General features: G+C 45.3%; 1 protein-coding gene across 4 annotated transcripts in view; it reads left to right on the top strand.

The window, feature by feature from the left end:
* Window positions 1-19,147, top strand: part of SCN3B (sodium voltage-gated channel beta subunit 3) — a 165,471-nt gene that overhangs the window by 114,078 nt on the left and 32,246 nt on the right. For all 4 annotated transcript variants that reach the window (XM_069224435.1, XM_069224434.1, XM_069224437.1 and 1 more), the window contains one exon: window positions 4-229. In XM_069224435.1, coding sequence (XP_069080536.1) covers window positions 4-229 — 226 coding nt within the window. The remainder of the gene's footprint in view (window positions 1-3; window positions 230-19,147) is intronic.

The following is a 19,147-nucleotide window of genomic DNA, read 5'->3' as shown; positions in this document are numbered from 1 at the left end:
TAGATTTATGAATACAGCCAGCGTCCACAGGATCACGTAAGTCCCTTCCAGGGGCGTGTTCAGTGGGAGGGCAGCAAAGACATGCAGGATGTGTCGATCACAATCCACAATGTGACCATGAATGACTCTGGCATCTTCACATGCAACGTTACCCGTGAATTGAAGTTTGAAATTCATCGCCCTTCTGTTCGAAGCTCAAGACTCATTCATCTAGTAGTAACTGAGGAAGGTAAGTGAATTCTGCCTCTGTGTTAATGGGATTATGCTAGGATTTAGGGCATATGTATCCATTTAATGCCCTGGAGAGCTGGATCCATGCCAGAAATTCAGTATAACAAGTGTATCAAGCAAATACCAAACATTTAGATTAAATGTACATACATTTGTTTTATGTCACTAACCTGAGAGAAATAGCATCATTCTTGTCCTCCTGGGCCTGTGTTGGAAATCTCTAGTTAAGAGCTTGATGTCATGGAGGATGGGAAAGGAGTCAGAGCTCCGGATTGTTTATGGTAAAATAGTGGTCAAATCTTAGCATTTGATGGTAAGAGTAGAGTCAAGGATCAGTGCACCTGGGGATCAGTGAGAGGAATTAACTCAGTGGCCTGGAGCATCAGGAGGCTAAGTGTAGTACACTTGAGGGTAAACTGGGGTCTGGCCTTAGCTTCCCTGAAAGTAATATTGTGCGAGAACCCACTATAAATAGAGGTGAGTGAGTCTGTGAAAGTAGTCAGAGGACAATGCTAGTGGAGGAAATTGAGGGGGTCAGGGCTCAGTGTCATTTAGGGTAAGGTCATTGGTCAAAGCTTAATGTTCTTGCCATTAGGAAAGGAGTCTAATCACAGTGTTGCTGAATTTTATAGAGGAGTCTCATCTTACTGCCACTGAGGGGTAAGACATTTCCATATTTTAGTTTCATTGATTGTTAGAGGTGGGTCATAGTTCAGTGTCTTTATGCATTTGAGAGGAGTCAGGATCTGTGTCACCAAGGGTAACAGGGTGGTTAGAAATAAATATTGAGGGCAAAATTAGGACAGAGGTCAATGGGCCATTAGGTAAGAGAAAGCTTACAAGAAGCTAAGCGAAGGATCAGTTCTTCCAGTATCCAACTGTAAGGAGAGAGGTGTTCCAGCACTGGGCCCTATTTCTAAATTCCTGGGTCTGATTAATTTTTCTTTTCTCTTCCGAAGGGTGAGAGATAATGCATCAAATTGATTACAGTGTAACTTGATGGTCACACATTCAGTTCCTGACACCAAGTTATAGCTCGAAGGGCATTATTTAGACTGAAAGCCAAACTTACATATGTGAATCTCATAATCATACTATAAACGCACAGAATAACCAAAGGCGAATCAAAACATCCTATGATATCAAATTTAACTAATATGTAAAAGATCACTAATTCAATGGTGATGATGCAGAAAATAAGGAAAAACAATTAATACATAGAGTTTGAATCCAAGTTTTTCTGCCTAACCATTTAATCTAAAATCCTTACTATTCTAAAATTCAATGGGTTCCAGAAAGTAGTCAGCATGACAGAATTTCTGGAGAAGTTTTCATCAAGAGAGGTGTAGTGGCATGAACATACATAAAAGTTAGAGTTCAAGAGAGGTATGTAAATAAGGTCCCCTCTCAGCTGAAGACAAAGGGAATCTGAAGCTTACCACTAACTAAACCACAGTTAAACCTTGATTCTTCCAAGGGTGATCTCATAGGCAAATACTTTTCCCAGTTCAAAAGCAAAGTCACAAATTATACGTTGGTAACTGACACGTTAGCCTTCTGAGGTTTCGGTGTCGACCTTGGTACACCCTCACGCTTCAGAGTTTCAGAAGAGTTACAGCTGCCAGCCCAGGATACTCCTCACATCCTCGATAAGCATTCTGACAGGCTTTTCTTATCCTAAACAATGAGTTCCCTTTTAACTCGGTCTCGGATCCTGACACCTGCAGCTTTAGAAAAATATTAAAAAAGCTCCACATTGAAGGTTAGAACACAGAAAAATATATCGGCCTTCACTCTGGCCAAACTAATTAGGCCTGAATGCACTTTCAGGTTCAATAAATTCTATAAGTCTCTTATGTCAATTGTATAATGATTATAAAGAATAATATTTCTAAAGCACTGTAACATAAACATTCTTTCAAAGCAATGATAAAATATAGCATACATGAAACACTGCATTTGTCTGTGCACTTTGCTCGAATATTTCACCAACCACATATGTTTAAATGAAGACGTTTCTTCCATTGTTCTGATAAAAACTACCATCCTCTCATTTCATGTTTTAAGAGGCATAATAGCACAGCCAGATTACGCTCTCTCAACACTCCCTCTGATAACGTTCAGAGTCATTGTAAATTCCTTTCAATCTTCAATGAGACGCTCTAGAATCTGGTTGTTTTAAACAGTTTTCATCTTGCCTCCTCCATACATTTCTTGTCATCATAATATTTACACTCACTACCTTCCAATTCAATTTCTACTCTCTTTCTCTTCTGACTTCCCTCAATCTTTCTTCTCTGAAAGATTATATCCAACTAACAAAACTTTCCGCTATTGAAATAATCAACAATGGTTGTGACTCAAAACCTGCAATTCTACTTCCCGAATTCTCAAACCACCTGCTTATAGCAGAAATTGCATCTCCAATTGCTTTCTATGGACCAGGCACCTCCAGCGCCTTCAAATCTTTCGTCAACTCTGAAATGTTCTGGATATACTTCTCCAAATCCTTACTTTTATTCAGAATAAACGTACAACATTATTGAACCTTCAGCATCCGACAGGCTTCGCCTTTTTTGCAAGCAACAAATCTAGTGCAAGACGATTTTTTAAAAACCATTGATCTTATTGCAACCATTTCAGTGTTTACCAATAACAACGAGTTTGCAGTGCTAGTTGGCAGTTTATCCACTATTGTAGACAGCTTTCTAATCTTCAGATCATTCAGAATCACTCCCACTAATGAAATCAATGCACCAAACACATCTCCCACTATTTCTGCAGCACTAGCTCCTCATCTTGTTCTGGGTTTCATCTTCCACACAGGATCTTCAAGATGCCCACATGATAGATCTTTGGAAAACCTATTGCTAGACAACACGTACCATGACATCCTTTCGGCAACTTGAAATATGCATACTGTGCACAAAGAACATACACTCCAAGAATCACAGGATCCTTTTCATCCAAAAAGAATTCTCTCTTCCCTACAAACAATCGATTGGCATAGCTCTGATTAATGTGTAGGCACAATTTCCCTTCATGCTGTCAGTCTAAAACTGGTGAATTCCCTTGCACTTGATGTTCTATTTCTTCCATCTGTGTTGTGTTGTACGATCTTTATCCATTTTGTATTTATTTTCTAATTTCCTTCTTTGGTCTTCCACTAAGTTCAAAAATGTATTTTCTATTTTAGTCATTGAACAGGTCAAATTGTGTCTATGAGCATATGCAGTGTGTAAAGTTTTTAATGATACAAACATTTTCCTGCAATCACTGCACCTTTAAAATATGGGTGCTTAAATAGGAGAACTTCTGGCAACACTAAGTCATAATTCATAAAATAATATTGAAAGTTGCCTTTACCCATGTTTTTTAAAGTATCCCTAACATACCTGAGCCAAGGCAACTTTCTTGCACCCAAGGACCCTACAATCTCTTCCAATCCCAATCTATAGGTGATCAGTTCAGGAGTGGCATATATTCTTCTCAAAAAAAGGAGAGGCCTGAGTCCAAATTCTTCTGAAATTGGCCTGAGGCCCATATCGAGCCTCAGTGGAATCAGTGGTGTACTATAGGGAAGATTCTAAAGATGCCTGGTGAATATATTCTCTACCTACAAGATTTTAATTGCAGTTTTATGCCCCCAGTGCTCCGCCCCATACATAACCTCCCCAAAGCTTGTGTCCTATATATTTCAGGCAGAGGGCTAATTGGCTTATGAAGGGAACCCTTGGACACCTTTCCAAGCCCACTGGTAAATTTTACTTATCTAAGCATTTGCTTTTCTATATGAAACAGCCAATCCATACGCTCGCTTAGCAGTATCCCAAGGTATTCTAACTCTGCAACCCTTTCCAAAGAAATCACATTCAATTTAGGACTAGGCCGGGTAGTAGGTGATGGATTCAAAACCATAATTTTAGTTTTGGGCACATTAATTTCTAAACCCCTGGTCTCACAGAAGTAATTATAAGTATCTAAGATCCTTTGTAGAGCCATTGTGGACTTCAAAAGAAGAAGAGTGTCATCTGCAAATATCATCACAGGGACCTTAACTGAAGCCACTTTTGGGGCATTTTGCTGATATTATTCAGAGTATCAATAAGGCCATTAATATACAGGGTGAATAAAGTCGGTGCCAAAACACAACCCTGTCTAACTCCCATTCTGACAGAGAAGTGCACAGAAAGTCCCCCCAGTTTGTCATAGTGTACCTGTGCAAATTTCCCCTCATTAAGTCTCTGTATAATATTGCACAGATAGGGGCGAACCGCCATATCTACCAACACCCACCACAGAATATCTCTTGGAACCAAATCAAATGCAGCCCGCAGATCAACAAATATCAACTAGAGACTAACACCTTCTAGCCTCACTGTTTTCCAGTACAAGAGCTGGAGGCGGAATACTTGATCAATGGTGGAGGTACATTGCCAAAAGCAAGTCTGCAGGGGACGAAGGGCCATATTTATACTTTTTGACGCACAACTGCGCCAACGCAGTTGTGCGTCAAAAATTTTAACGCCGGCTAACGCCATTCCAAAGCGACATGCGGGCGCCGTATTTATTGAATGGCGTTAGCCGGCGCTGCGGACTGGTGTGCGTCAAAAAAAATGACTCACACCAGGCAGCGCCGGCGTAGGGGAAAATGGAGCTTGGGCGTCAAAAAATGGGGCAAGTCAGGCTGAGGCAAAATTTTCGCCTCAACCCGATTTGCGCCATTTTTGTTTACGCCCAACCCCCATTGAAATGACTCCTGTCTTAGCAAAGACAGGAGTCATGCCCCCTTGCCCAATGGCCATGCCCAGGGGACTTATGTCCCCTGGGCATGGTCATTGGGCATAGTGGCATGTAGGGGGGCACAAATCAGGCCCCCCTATGTCACAAAAAAAATACGTAAAAAAATACCTACCTGCACTTACCTTTCTCTCCCTGGGATGGCTCCCTCCATCCTTGGCTGCCCTCCTGGGGTGGGCAAGGGTGGCAGGGGGTGCCCCTGAGGGCATGGGAGGGCACCTCTGGGCTCCTTCTGAGCCCACAGGTCCCTTAACGCCTGCCCTGACCCAGGCATTAAAAAACGGCGCCCATCAGGCTGGGCGCCGTTTTTTTAAGCCTGCCCACTCCTGTGCGTCAAAATGACGTCACAGTATAAATATGGGGCACAGGCCTGAAAGTAATTTTTTAGACGGGAACGCCTACCTTGCATATAATTAACGCAAGGCAGGTTCCCCCTTCTAAAAAATGGCGCACATGGTGGAACTTTGACGCCCGCTGCGTCGGACGTCAAAGTATAAATACGGGGCAGTGTTTGCGCCGAATGTGCGTCAAAAATTTTGACGCACATTCGGCGCAAACAGAGTATAAATATGGCCCTAAGAGCATTATTGTCCTCCATCCAAACCTGAATTCTTTCTAAAATCACTACTTTTGATTGTATCAATCAAACCTATCGGTCTACAATTGATAGAGGGGGACCTTTTTTATAGATGGAAATTATTTCCGCAAGTGCCCATGAAGATGGAATGGAAGGAAGAGGCGCGCCAGAGGCAAGCCCGTCTGCGCCCGTCCGCGCCTGGCCCGCGCCCAGCTCCACGACCCCTGGTCCCCAGCTCTCCCAAGCCCCGCTGATCCGCTACGACCCCACCACCCTCCACGCCCTCAACCCAGGGCGCTCCAACACCTGCTTCCAAGCTCACCCCAAACGCACCCATGGACCCTTCGCCTGCAACTCCTGCAAACACATCTTCCACCACGCAACTACCACGACCACAAGCCCACGCGCCATCAACCACCTCAAGTGCATCCTGGTCAACGCTCGTTCCGTCCACAAGCACGCCGTTGAACTCTGGGACCTCCTGGACTCCACAGCACCGGACGTCGCCTTCATCACGGAGACCTGGATGAACGCCTCCTCTGCTCCAGACATCGCCCCCGCCATCCCCGAAGGCTACAAGATCTCCAGAAAAGACCGCACCAACCAAGTAGGAGGAGGTATCGCCATCGTTCCCAAAGACTCCATCAGTGTCACCACCTCCACCGAAGACACCCCTCTCGCCGCTGAACACCTGCATTTTCAGATTCGCACCGACCCCAGGACCACCCTCAGAGGATCCCTCGTCTACCGTCCTCCCGGACTGCGCGCCCCTTTCAGCGACGCCATCGCCGACTTCATCTCCCCGCACGCCCTCGCCTCGCCGGACTACATCCTCCTAGGCGACCTCAACTTCCATCTGGAACAAAACAACGACCCCAACACCACCACCCTGCTCGACAACCTCGCCAACCTCGGCCTCAAGCAACTGGTGAACACCGCCACCCACATCACCGGACACAGGCTTGACCCTATCTTCTCCGCCAGCAAACACGTCTTCTTCAGCCACACCTCCGCTCTACACTGGACCGACCACAGCTGTGTACATTTCACATTCCGACGCGAGACCCGCCACCTCCGCACTCAACCCATCCCTCGTCGACAGTGGAACAAAATCCCCGAAGAGCAACTCTTCTCCGCACTCGCCGCCAACCAACCCACCCTCACCACCGACCCCAATGACGCAGCCCTCAGCCTCACGAACTGGATCTCCAACTGCGCAGACAACCTTGCTCCCCTCAAACGCACACATCGACAGGCCAACACCAAAAAACCTCTCTGGTTCTCTGACACCCTCAAAGAATCGAAGAAAACTTGTCGCGCCCTCGAGAAGGCCTGGCGCAAGGACCACACCTCTGACAACATGACCGCCCTCAAGAACGCTACCCGCGAACACCACCACCTGATCCGCGCTGCCAAAAGGAACTTTTTTACCGACAGACTGGACAAAAACAGCCACAACAGCAGAGAACTTTTTAGCATCGTCAAGGAGTTCTCCAACCCCAACGCCAACGCCGTCACGCCCTCACAAGATCTGTGCAACTCCCTCGCCACCTTCTTCCATCGCAAGATCAGCGACCTCCACGACAGCTTAGGACACCAGACCCAACCAAGCATCACCGAACCCACACCTCCGACCATCACCCTCAACGACTGGACCCACATCAACACCAAAGAAACCAAAACCACCATGAACTCGATCCACTCCAGCGCTCCATCGGACCCCTGCCCTCACTTCATCTTCAATAAAGCCGACGACATCATCGCCCCGCACCTCCAGGCCGTCATCAACTCCTCTTTCTCTTCTGCTACCTTCCCCGAATGCTGGAAACACGCCGAAGTCAACGCACTACTAAAGAAACCTACGGCTGACTCGAGCGACCTGAAAAACGTCCGCCCCATCTCGCTCCTCCCCTTCCCCGCCAAGGTAATAGAGAAGGCCAACAACAAACAGCTGACCACCTTCCTGGAAGACAACAACCTGCTCGACCCTTCACAAACCGGATTCCGAACCAACCACAGCACTGAAACCGCCCTCATATTAGTCACAGACGACATCAGAACCCTGATGGACAATGGTGAAACAGTCGCCCTCATCCTCCTCGACCTCTCGGCTGCCTTCGACACCGTCTGTCACCGCACCCTAATCACCCGCCTCCGCTCCACCGGGATCCAAGGCCAGGCCCTGGACTGGATCGCCTCCTTCCTCTCAAACCGACCCTAAAGAGTCTACCTCCCTCCGTTTCGCTCAGACCCCACCGAGATCATCTGCGGCGTACCTCAAGGCTCATCACTCAGCCCGACACTCTTCAATGTCTACATGAGCCCCCTCGCCGACATCGTACGCAAGCACAACATCATCATCACCTCCTACGCCGACGACACCCAACTTATACTCTCCCTCACCAAGGACCCCGCCAGCGCCTAGACCAACCTACAAGAGGGCATGAAGGACGTCGCAGATTGGATGAGGCTCAGCCGCCTAAAGCTGAACTCTGACAAAACGGAAGTCCTCATCCTCGGCAACACCCCGTCCGCTTGGGACAACTCCTGGTGGCCCACGGCCCTCGGCACCGCACCGACCCCCGCAAACCACGCCCGCAACCTTGGCTTCATCTTGGACCTTCTTCTCACCATGACCAAGCAAGTCAACGCCGTGTCCTCCGCCTGCTTCCTCACCCTCCGCATGCTCCGCAAGATCTTCCGCTGGATCCCCGCCGACACTAGAAAAAACGTGACCCACGCCCTCGTCACGAGCCGCCTGGACTACGGCAACACCCTCTATGCTGGGACCACCGCCAAGCTCCAAAAACGCCTGCAACGTATTCAAAACGCCTTGGCCCGCCTCATCCTCGACGTACCCCGCAACAGCCACATCTCCGCACACCTGAGACACCTGCATTGGCTCCCAGTCAGCAAAAGGATCACCTTCTGACTTCTCACCCACGCACACAAAGCCCTCCACAACAAGGGACCGGATTAACTCAACCGTCGCCTCAGCTTCTACGCCCCCACCCGTCTCCTCCGTTCCTCGGGCCTCGCGCTCGCTGCCGTCCCTCGAATCCGCCGCTCCACGGCGGGTGGGAGGTCCTTCTCCTTCCTGGAAGCCAAGACCTGGCACTCCCTCCCCACCAGCCTCAGGACCACCCAGGACCACTCCGCATTCCGGAGACTCCTAAAAACCTGGCTTTTCGAGCAGCAGTAACCCCCCCCCCTTTTCCCCTAGCGCCTTGAGACCCGCACGGGTGAGTAGCGCACTTTATAAATATTAATGATTTGATTTGATTTGATTTGATCCCCGCCAAGATGCCATTAAAAATGACGCAAAGTTAAGGACCCCAAATATCAGGAGCTGAATAATATCGATCTCCTGGGATTTTATCTAAACCAGGGGCCTTGCCAGGAGTTGAATTATTAATAGCTCTGAGTACCTCCTCTATAGTGATCTTTCGAATCTCAATTGAATTTTGAAGAAAGGGCACCCCACATGTGCTTTTACTCAATTGGTCACCTCCACCAGACTGCATATTGTACACAGAACAAAAATGCTCATTCCATTCCTCGGCCAAAATGTTATACTCTATAATACCCCTGGTCTCAGGCCTCCCCGAGGCTACAATCCTTCAGAATGTCTGGAAGTCCTTATTCCTAATGGCACACAGCATGGACTCCCATTTATGGGTTTCCCATTCTTTCTTGGCTGAGCCAATGGTTTTTTTGTATTCATATCTTGTGCTTCGACCCAAGCCACTGTTTTTAGATTTTATAGCTTTTAAAAGAGCGACTTGGGCAACGTGACACTCTTTGGTGAACCATGAGTGACTTTTTTTCCTAGAGACCCCCGCCCCAATGAACTTCTACAAAAAATACGTTTTTAAGTCTTGATGTATGTCAGTGATAATATGCCTCTGTCTACTTTCCTCCTGTAGGTCTTTGGTCTTACCCAGCTCCCCTAGGCCAAACCTACTGCACCATAAAGCAGCTTAATTCAGTCAGGGGACTGATTGATCTCACTCTATTTGAGTCTTTGCCTCTTCAGGGCCAGGCTACGCCTGCCATCCAATCTTTCTGGGCCAGCACCATTAGCCTTATAGCACGAAATCCCCAAATCAAACAGTGCATCATGAGGACTATCATCTCAATCACATAAGGCCAATAATTACATCAAAAAAGATATAATCTATCCACCTAATTAAATGTGTGGGATCCATGCCTGTCAGAACTAGTAAGCCCATTGCAAGCACGTAAAGAATGATTCAGTGTAAGTACAATTATCTGTAGTGCCAGTAGGGTCAGTTTTTTAATTGGGTGGTAGACAGTGATGGACTTGCCATCATCCTATCTTCACTGGATACAAACTCATCAGTGTTACCTTCAAGCGGTTCGAAATGACAGTTTATGTCACCTCCAACCATTTTAAAGGCCCTTCCTGGTAGTGAAGACAGAAATACAGATAATGTCTCTGCCACAGAAGACTCTTGACCCATTCTACCTGGCCTAGAATAAATATTAATCACGTAGAGGTCCATACAGCTCGAAAACATGAGTAAAAGGCATAAAATATCTTTGTTAGCCATGTCCACTACCTTTGCAGAGCAACCCAAATGGATGGCTACACATATGGATAGCCTTCCAGACGGCCTCCCTTTCCCCCCACCAATCTCATCCTTGGACAAGACTGCATAAACTTGGTGCTGAATATCCTCAATCAACCACGTTTCTTGAAAAATACAAATATCATGCTGACTTATAAATGAATCCCAAGCAGAGTTATTCAATTTACTCATCAAACCTGCCACATTCCAAGATATCACTTTAACTTGACTAAAAGGCTGTCTCGTACCTGAGGGTACAACAACAACCTCACAGACACCCTTTGCATGGGGATTGTGACCAAAAAGGTGTTCCTAAGGACCGCCACGGTGGTACTAGCCTGGGTGGGATTGCTAGGATATGCCTCTAAGGGACTAATATCAGTAAAAGAACACACACAGTCAACCTCGAACCCCACCACAATTTGAAATCTTGGAGTGCTGGAACATTGCTGTGATGTCCAGGGGAGGGCCTGCCCTCATGCTAAGATCGCAGTGCTGTAGTCTGAACTATGGCTGGACCACGGATGTGAGACCCAGGGATGGTGGAGGATCTTCAAGGTCAGACTGGGACCAATAAACTGGGCCCTCTTCCGGTCACAGTCTACTCATCAGTGATGATCTTCATAGGTCTATTCTTAACCCACTTCCTTCCAAAAGAGTTGGATGGGGGGACACTGCCTGAATGAATTGATATCATCTACCTTTTCTATACTGCATTTAGGGCAACACTTTGCTCATGACCACCCAACTTTGATAACTTCTTCGGTCCAGTACACCCTCACATTCAGCTGTATTTAGTCAAAATGGGATCTTGCTAGTGAAATGTACTCTATTTTGCAAAGGGGGCTTTAACAGAATGGCTCCAAGGGGATAAATCAAGCAAAGTGCAGCTGGGGGTTCCACATGTATAACATAACTGTGGGCCCAAGAGGCTTTTCCGCTCTTACATGTATTGGTTGCGCCAAAGCGAAAAGCACCTTCATGACCCCAAAGAATCCTTCCCAGCTTTCTGGATGAATTATCCAGTGAATGAACGTGTCTGTTTGAGCCCTTCAGGGTCACTTGTAGAGAGTGAGCAACTCTTTCACCACAGGGCAAGGTTTAGTTTTCTCTGTCCCTGTTTTGGTCTCAGACGTGATGTGTTCAAGACACCCTTCAGCCTGATTGACTGCTGTTTCTGGCTCAGTTTGGTCCCCCAACAGCCTATTGGTTCTGCTCTTGTCATCTTTCTCGTACCACTAGTTCTTCTGGAACAGACACTGTCATGTCAAGGGAACACTCAACTCTGTGAGTGTGGGAAGTGTGTTCAGTTGGGGAGACCTCCGCACTTTACAGCAGTCATTGTTTCTAGGATCACTGTGTAAAGCCCACACCAGCAAGGTTCTAAACACGTCTTTCTGCCATGTTTGTTAACCAAGACCCAATCACCTGGATGAAGGTCATGGCATTATTCTTGATACAGAAGTGTTGTGGCTGCTCCAACCTGATGAGACAAGGAATGCACCACATCAGCTAGTCCTATGCAATAGTCTAAGATGCTAGCATCAGTAATATTCACAAACATTTGCAGGAATCTCTGGCAGGCTATTCGCCCTCCGCATTATGATCTCACAGGGGCACAGTCCAGTCATTCCATCAAGTACGCTCCACAAGCTCATTAACACAAGAGGCAGAGCATCAGGACATTTCAATTACATTGAAGTACACATTTTTGCCAGTTTGAATTTCAGCGTGCCATTCACTTGCTCCACAAGACCTCGAGTCTCAGGTCTATAAATACAATGTAATCGCTGCTTCATTTGTAAAGCTACACACACCAATTTCAGGACCTCATTGTTGAAATAAATTCTTGGGATACCAAACCTAGGAATGAGTTCCCTCAGTAACAGTTTAGCTACAGTGAGACTATCAATTCACCTAGTTGGGTAAGACTCAACCCAATGGGAAAAAGACATACACTATGACCTGAACATATCTTAATCCATTGCACACGGGCATCTCAGTGATGTCTTTTTGTATCCTGATAAAAGGTCCTCCTGACCTTCTTTTGCGACTCAGTGTAACTGCAATTCTTTTCCCAACATTGTTCTGTTGACACACAACACATCTATGACACAACGCTTCAGCTATCAACCTGTATTCAGAGTTGAACCAAGTCTGTCTAAACAATCTCACCATGGCGTCCCTTCCAATGTGAGGTGGACCATGGAAATGTTTAGCCATAGGAGGTAACACACTATTTGGCAACACCGGTCATCCATCTATATCTATTGAAACCCAGATGTCATCATCTCTTTAAACACATCCTCCTCCGACCCATCTTTTTTGTTCCTCTTCAGACACTTCCTGTCGGAGCCTCTTCACTCCATCCCTGGTATTAACTGTTGTCAACAAGAGGTTAAAATTAGCTTCATCCATTCCTTCATTTGTGAATTCACCTTTGAATGCACAAACATTATGGGCACATTATTTTGCAGCCTCATCAGTGTACCTATTGCCCAAAGTTACATAATCATCTCCAGAACGATGTGCAAGGCAGTTAAACAGTGCAAACTGCTGAGGCAATTGTGCTTTGAGGAGGTTTCTCACTTGCTCCCCTTTCCAGATCGGAGATCCAGAAGATGTCATAAAGCCTCTCTGAGACAATAGTTGTCCGAAGTCATGAACAACACCAAAACCGTTCTGACTATTGGTAAAGGTTGTAACTTTCAATTGTTCAAAAACACAACATGCTCTAGTAAGAACAATCAATTCAGTTACTTGGGCAGAGAATATTCCCTGAAGCCAGGAAGCTTCAACAAATTCAGAAAGGGTACAAACAGCATAAGCTGCACTCAGACTTCCTCCACTTCCTCCTAGGCAAGAACCATCAACATACAGGACATAATCAGAATCAGGTAATGGTGCATCTTGGATGTCTGGTCTCGGTTTGCTGCACAATTCAGTAACATCAAGACAACCGTGGTCTCCTTCACAATCTTCAGCAATCTCCTGATTTGATATCGGCAACAGAGAGGCAGGATTCAAAATCCTACAACGTTTGATAGTTACATTCTCTGCTGCCAATATCACCTTCTTGTATTTGGTAAGTCAACTGCTTGTGAGATGCTCTATCCTGGTTTTAGTCAACTAAAGCTCTACAGAGTGTTGGACATACACAGTTAATGGGTGACCCATAACAATATTTTCACACATCTCTATACTTGTACCGACTGTGGGTACCGATTTAAAGCAGCCGGGCAAAGCAGAAGCAACAGGTTTTAATGCAGTGGAAAAATATTGCAGGGGTCTCTTAGCATTTCAATGCATTTAAGTTAGCACTGTGTGAGCACAGCCCTCTCTCTCACTGCAGAAAAGTGCAAATGATTTGTTATAATTGAGCATCCCTAGAGCCGGGGCACAAAAGAGACATTCTCTCTGCTCTAGAAATGCAACAAGACAGCTGTTATTCCACAAAACTGGATCAGACACATCCTTGTGTGTCAGCCTCTGTAAAGGTTTGACCATCAGGGAAAAGTTGGGTATCCACTCCATACAGTAACTCACCATGCCCAAGAACATCCTGACTTCCCTCTGTGTAGTTGGCCGGACTCATTTTCAGTATGGCTGAAATCTTTTCTTGTCCTCACTCACTTTTCAATGTGATATCCAAGATATTGGACTGCTTTTTTACAATATTGTATCTTTCCTGGTGACACCTTCTGTCCATTCTCAGCCAGGTGGTTCAGCAACACAATAGTATCGTGTTTACAAGCTTCTTGGGTATTCAGCGCCACCATTAGGTTGTCAATGTATTGGATGAAGACTGATCTGCAAGGCCTGACTGAAGATTCCAATTGTTCTTTAATATCTGACTAAAAATATTTGGAGATTCAGTATTCCCTTGTGGGTCATGACACCAAGTTAAAACCCTGTTTCTGAACCAGAATGCAAAAAGGAACTGGCTGTCCTCATGCAATGGTATCAAAAAGAAGTCCTGACACAAATCAATTACAGCGAACCACTCAGACTCACATGGAATCTGGAACAGTATTACAGCTGGATTCTGTACCAAGGGGCAACAAGGGACAACAATGTTATTTATTTTCCTCAGGTCCTGGACAATCCTATATTTGCCACTTGGTTTCTGAAGAGTTACAAGAACTTCCCATTATCTCTTTCAGAATTCCCTGCTGTTTCACCGATTCAATCAAAGGAGATATCCCAGATATCGTTTCTGGTGTCAAATTATATTGCGGGGTTCTCCAGAATTCAACATTAAGTTTAACAGAAATCCAGCCAGGTTCTACACCTATAATCAGTCTGATATCCTTTCCCCTAAAATCATACACCTCATGTTAGACAGCTTCTGTCAAATCTGGCGGCAAATCATCAAGTGTTAGCAATGTCTACATCATGCAACACGTTTAATTTTTCATTAGCTTAAAGACAGCATTCTTGTCATGGGTTTACATTTCTATTCCTGCTGGAGTGCAAAGGATCACACAATTTAGTTTTGTATATAAACCTCTTCCCAAGAGATTCACTGGACTGCAATCACATGTGATAAACTTGTGTTTCTCTTAAAACTATCCTATTTTCACTTTAACTGGGACAGATTCTTGAGCAGCCATTTGTTTATTTACTACATCAACAACTTGGATTGTTTTTCCCGAGAGGAGTAGCTTGGGGACTTCTACTGTTCTCAAAGTAGGACATGTAGAGCCAGTATCGACCAAGGATGACACAGGATGGCCATCCACTTCACTGTCTATGAATGGTCAACTCTGGTCCACCTCTAAGGCTGTGCCAAGTATGCAGTCTTCCTCCCAACAGGCACCATCAGGCTGACTGATTAGAGCTATTTCCTTCATTCAAATTAAACAGAGGAAAATGTTGAAATGGATTATTATCCTGCATCAGATTCATATTCATTCTCAAACCCTGATTCATATTATGACGTGACTTACCAGCATTTTGCTGTGGCATCAGAGGTCGAGGAACTTGCATTATTTATCTCCCAATGGCAGATCAACCTGTAACAAGTGAATAGTTAGTTGTAGAAGCCTAGGTCCATGTATCAAATTCTTCTGATGTTGTAGCAGGGCCATCTATAAGTGGTACAACTTTGCCAACATCACTTGCTCCATACAGGTTGGGTCTTACCACAGATCTTAATCCAAGCCTGGCTCCCCTCACCCCCCAAGCTCTATGAATGTAGGGCTACTGTCACAACATAGGAAAAAAGTGCCAACAACCAAGCAGAATAAATCAAACTCAGTAGGCCCCCCTGAAACAATATTATCCTCTGTTTCTTCTGAATCTTGGGTCCCTGTGAAGTCGTTTTTAGGTGAGCTTCTGGGCACTAAATTACGCCCAGTCTTTGTTTGCCTTGCTGCCATAGAGTTTGCGCTAAGTAATATTGTTAGATCAGGGGCAACTAATAATAGACTGGAGGGGCTAGTTCAGACTTTGGTTAATCATGCTCTTGGATAGTTTTACAGACATTTAGATCAGGTGGTTCCTCTGTATAAATGGTTGACGTCTTCTCAGAATAATCTTCCACAGAACCCCCTGTACCCTTGAGGAACAGGTACCTGGCCCTGTCAGGATTGGATGAAATTGATTGACTGCACCCAAGAAACAGGAATGGAATTTTTTAGAGGGCAATAACTCTTAATCCTGACACAGGACCAGGTTGAAGCCAATGCCATCCTAGCACCCTTGAGTCCAAAAATAATAAAGGTTTTCACTTCCTTTCCTGGAATATAGCAGGGATAAGACATACACTCTGAAATAAAGATTGGCTATCTGTGATCAATAATTTTGATATAGTTTGTCGCCAGGAGACTTGGGCTTCTAAAAACATTGCCATCAATGGTATTAAATCTTTTTTTACAAATGCCATCCCGTCTGTTGCTGGTAGAGGGTCATTGCCTCAAGAGCCTGTTACCTGAACTTAACTGTTCGCTTTCAAGACAAGGTTAATAAAGAGAGATGTTTTGGACATGGCCTTTATGGACCTCTCCTGCACTTCTGACCTTGTGGACAAGTAAATGCTATCGGCCCCCTTTATTAAATTTGATTCAGAGTCTACATCGTTACTCTGTAATGAGGGTTCAATACTCTTGATCAAGCGTTTGCCAATAAGGATGACTAGTGGAGTTAGGCAGGGCTGCATATTACACCCTTTCTATTTCTAGTTTATATAAACTCACTGGAAACAGCTCTAAAGATCTGTGGTGAAGATTCTCCTAGGATAGGTACTGAGGCAGTTCCTGTACTGCTTTATGCAGATGATGCAGCTCATTTAGCGTGCACAGCTATTGGGTTACAAAAATTGTTAAATGCTTTTAATGGTTTTATGTATGGTATGAGAATAAAAACAAATCAAGAGAAGTCTTTAATAAGTCATATGGCCCGAGAAACACCAAACAAAAATCATTTTTTTATGGAAGGGAGACCTGTAGTAAAAGTCACTATTTTTAATTCTTTAGCCATTTTATTAGATGTAATTGAGTGTTGGAACAGGCTCCTAGCTAACAGGGCACATAAAATAGAGCCAACAGGCTGGGACAAAAGCGGGTTCAGTAGATGATCCAATTGTATAACAGCAAATATCTTGCTGTGGGAATGTATGAAGCAAGAGTTTGGAGTCAAGTTGCACCAGGGAAAATCCAGTCAATTTTCTGTGCACGGCTCCTGGCTGTTCCTAGAACCACAGCAAGTTTTACCACTCACACAGAAGTGGGCCTGAAATTTATAGAGGATCAGATAAATCCTGAACCTCTTTAACTGGATATAATTATGGAATACACTGGATGCCGCCTTTTCCAAGCAGGTGTGTGCCGATTGTGCTACACTGGATAATAGTGCACCTATTCCATGGCTGTCTTACATAACAAAATCTTTTTCACGTTTAGGGTACAGAGACCTTTTTAACAGCCCTGAAACCATTGGCCCCAAGTCCCAAATGCTCCTCAATAACCTGTTGAGTGCCATAGACAGGAGACAAGGCCTGTGAGCATCTTGGACATGTCCTCCAAGACCACGTATAGATTAATTCCACTAACAGCAGGTCTGGAACCCTATTTAACTTGAATATACAAGCTGATTTTATTAACCAAACAGTTTACTTCTCACAAAAATGGGCTCAGATTTTTGCAGTCTCTTTTTTCCATTAAAATTTGCACAACTGTTTTAAGATTTTATATTGCTGCTATTAATCAAAGAAAATGTTATGCTTAAGTGTCTTTGAATGTTATGCAGTTTGTTTGTTAAGGTATTGCTGACAGATTGTTTTTTGTTATTTTTTTATGTATTGTATCATTTAATATATGCTTTTATGGTCAAAATCATTTGGCCGAATAAAGATTTCTCAGACTTGACTTTTACTAACATGTAAAAGACCACTAATTCAATAGCGAATAAGGAAAAACAATTGATGCATAGAGTTTGAAACCAGGTTTTCCTCCGTACCCATGTAATCTAAAGTCCTAACCATATTTATTGGGCTCAGGAAAGGAGCCAGCATGACAGAACTTCTGGAGAAGTTTCCATCAACAGAGGTATAGTGGCATGAAGCCACATAGAAGTTAGAGTTCAAGAGAGGTATCTAAATAAGGTCCCCTCTCAGCTAAGGGCAGAGGAAATCTGAAGTTTACTGCCAACTAAACCACACTTAAATCTTTATTCTTCCAAGGGTGATCTCAAAGACAAATACCTTTCCCAGTTCAGAAGCATAGTCACAAATTATAAGTTGCTAATTGACACTTTAGCCGTCTGAAATTTCGTAGTCGACCTTGGTACACCCTCGCCCTTTGGAATTTCACAAGACCTACAGCTGCAAGCCCAGGATGCTCCTCATTTTCTTGATAAGCATTCCGACAAGCTTTTCTTATCATCCCAAACAATGAGCTCTCTATTATATTGGTCTCTGATCCTGACACCGGCAGCTTTAGAAAAACACTCAAAAAGCAAACTTCACATTGAAGGTTAGAACGCAAAAAATGTATAGACCTATAACTCTGGCCAAACTAATTAAGCACACATACACTTCCAGGTTAAATGAATACTATACGTCTCTTATGTCAATTATATAATGATTATAAAGAATAATATTTCTAAAGCACTGTAAAATAAACATTCTTTCAAAAGGATGATAAAATATAGCACACATGAAACATTGCATTCATCTGTGCATTTTGCTTGTATATTTCACTGTACACCTACGTTTAAATGAAGACATTACTCACATTAAGCAGAAAAACAACCACTCCTTTATTTCATGTTTTAAGAGACATAGGCCCTCATTCTGACCTTGGCGGGCGGCGGAGGCCGCCCGCCAAAGTCCCGCCGTCAGGTTACCGTACCGCGGTCGAAAGACCGCGGCGGTAATTCTGACTTTCCCGCTGGGCTGGCGGGCGGTCGCCTTCAGGCCGCCCGCCAGCCCAGCGGGAAAGAGGCTTCCACGATGAAGCCGGCTCGGAATCGAGCCGGCGGAGTGGAAGCTGTGCGACGGGTGCAGTTGCACCCGTCGCGTATTTCACTGTCTGCACAGCAGACAGTGAAATACATTTAGGGGCTCTCTTACGGGGGCCCCTGCAATGCCCATGCCAGTGGCATGGGCACTGCAGGGGCCCCCAGGGGCCCCGCGACCCCCCCCTACCGCCATCCGGATCCCGGCGGTCGGACCGCCGGGATCTGGATGGCGGTAGGGGGGGTCGGAATCCCCTCGGCGGCGCAGCAAGCTGCGCCGCCTTGGAGGATTCAATGGGGCGGCGGTACACTGGCGGGAGCCCGCCAGTGTTGCCGGTCCGACCGCGGCTTTACCGCCGCGGTCGGAATCCCCATTGGAGCACCGCCGGCCTGTCGGCGGTGCTCCCGTGGTCCTCCGCCAGGGTCAGAATGACCGCCATAATGGTGCAGCCAGGTTATGATCTCCTAGAGGTTAGAACTCAGTGTAGCT

This window comes from Pleurodeles waltl, chromosome 3_1 (assembly GCF_031143425.1).
Source record: "Pleurodeles waltl isolate 20211129_DDA chromosome 3_1, aPleWal1.hap1.20221129, whole genome shotgun sequence".
Lineage (NCBI taxonomy): Eukaryota > Metazoa > Chordata > Amphibia > Caudata > Salamandridae > Pleurodeles > Pleurodeles waltl.
This window is presented reverse-complemented; position numbering and strand designations above follow the sequence as displayed.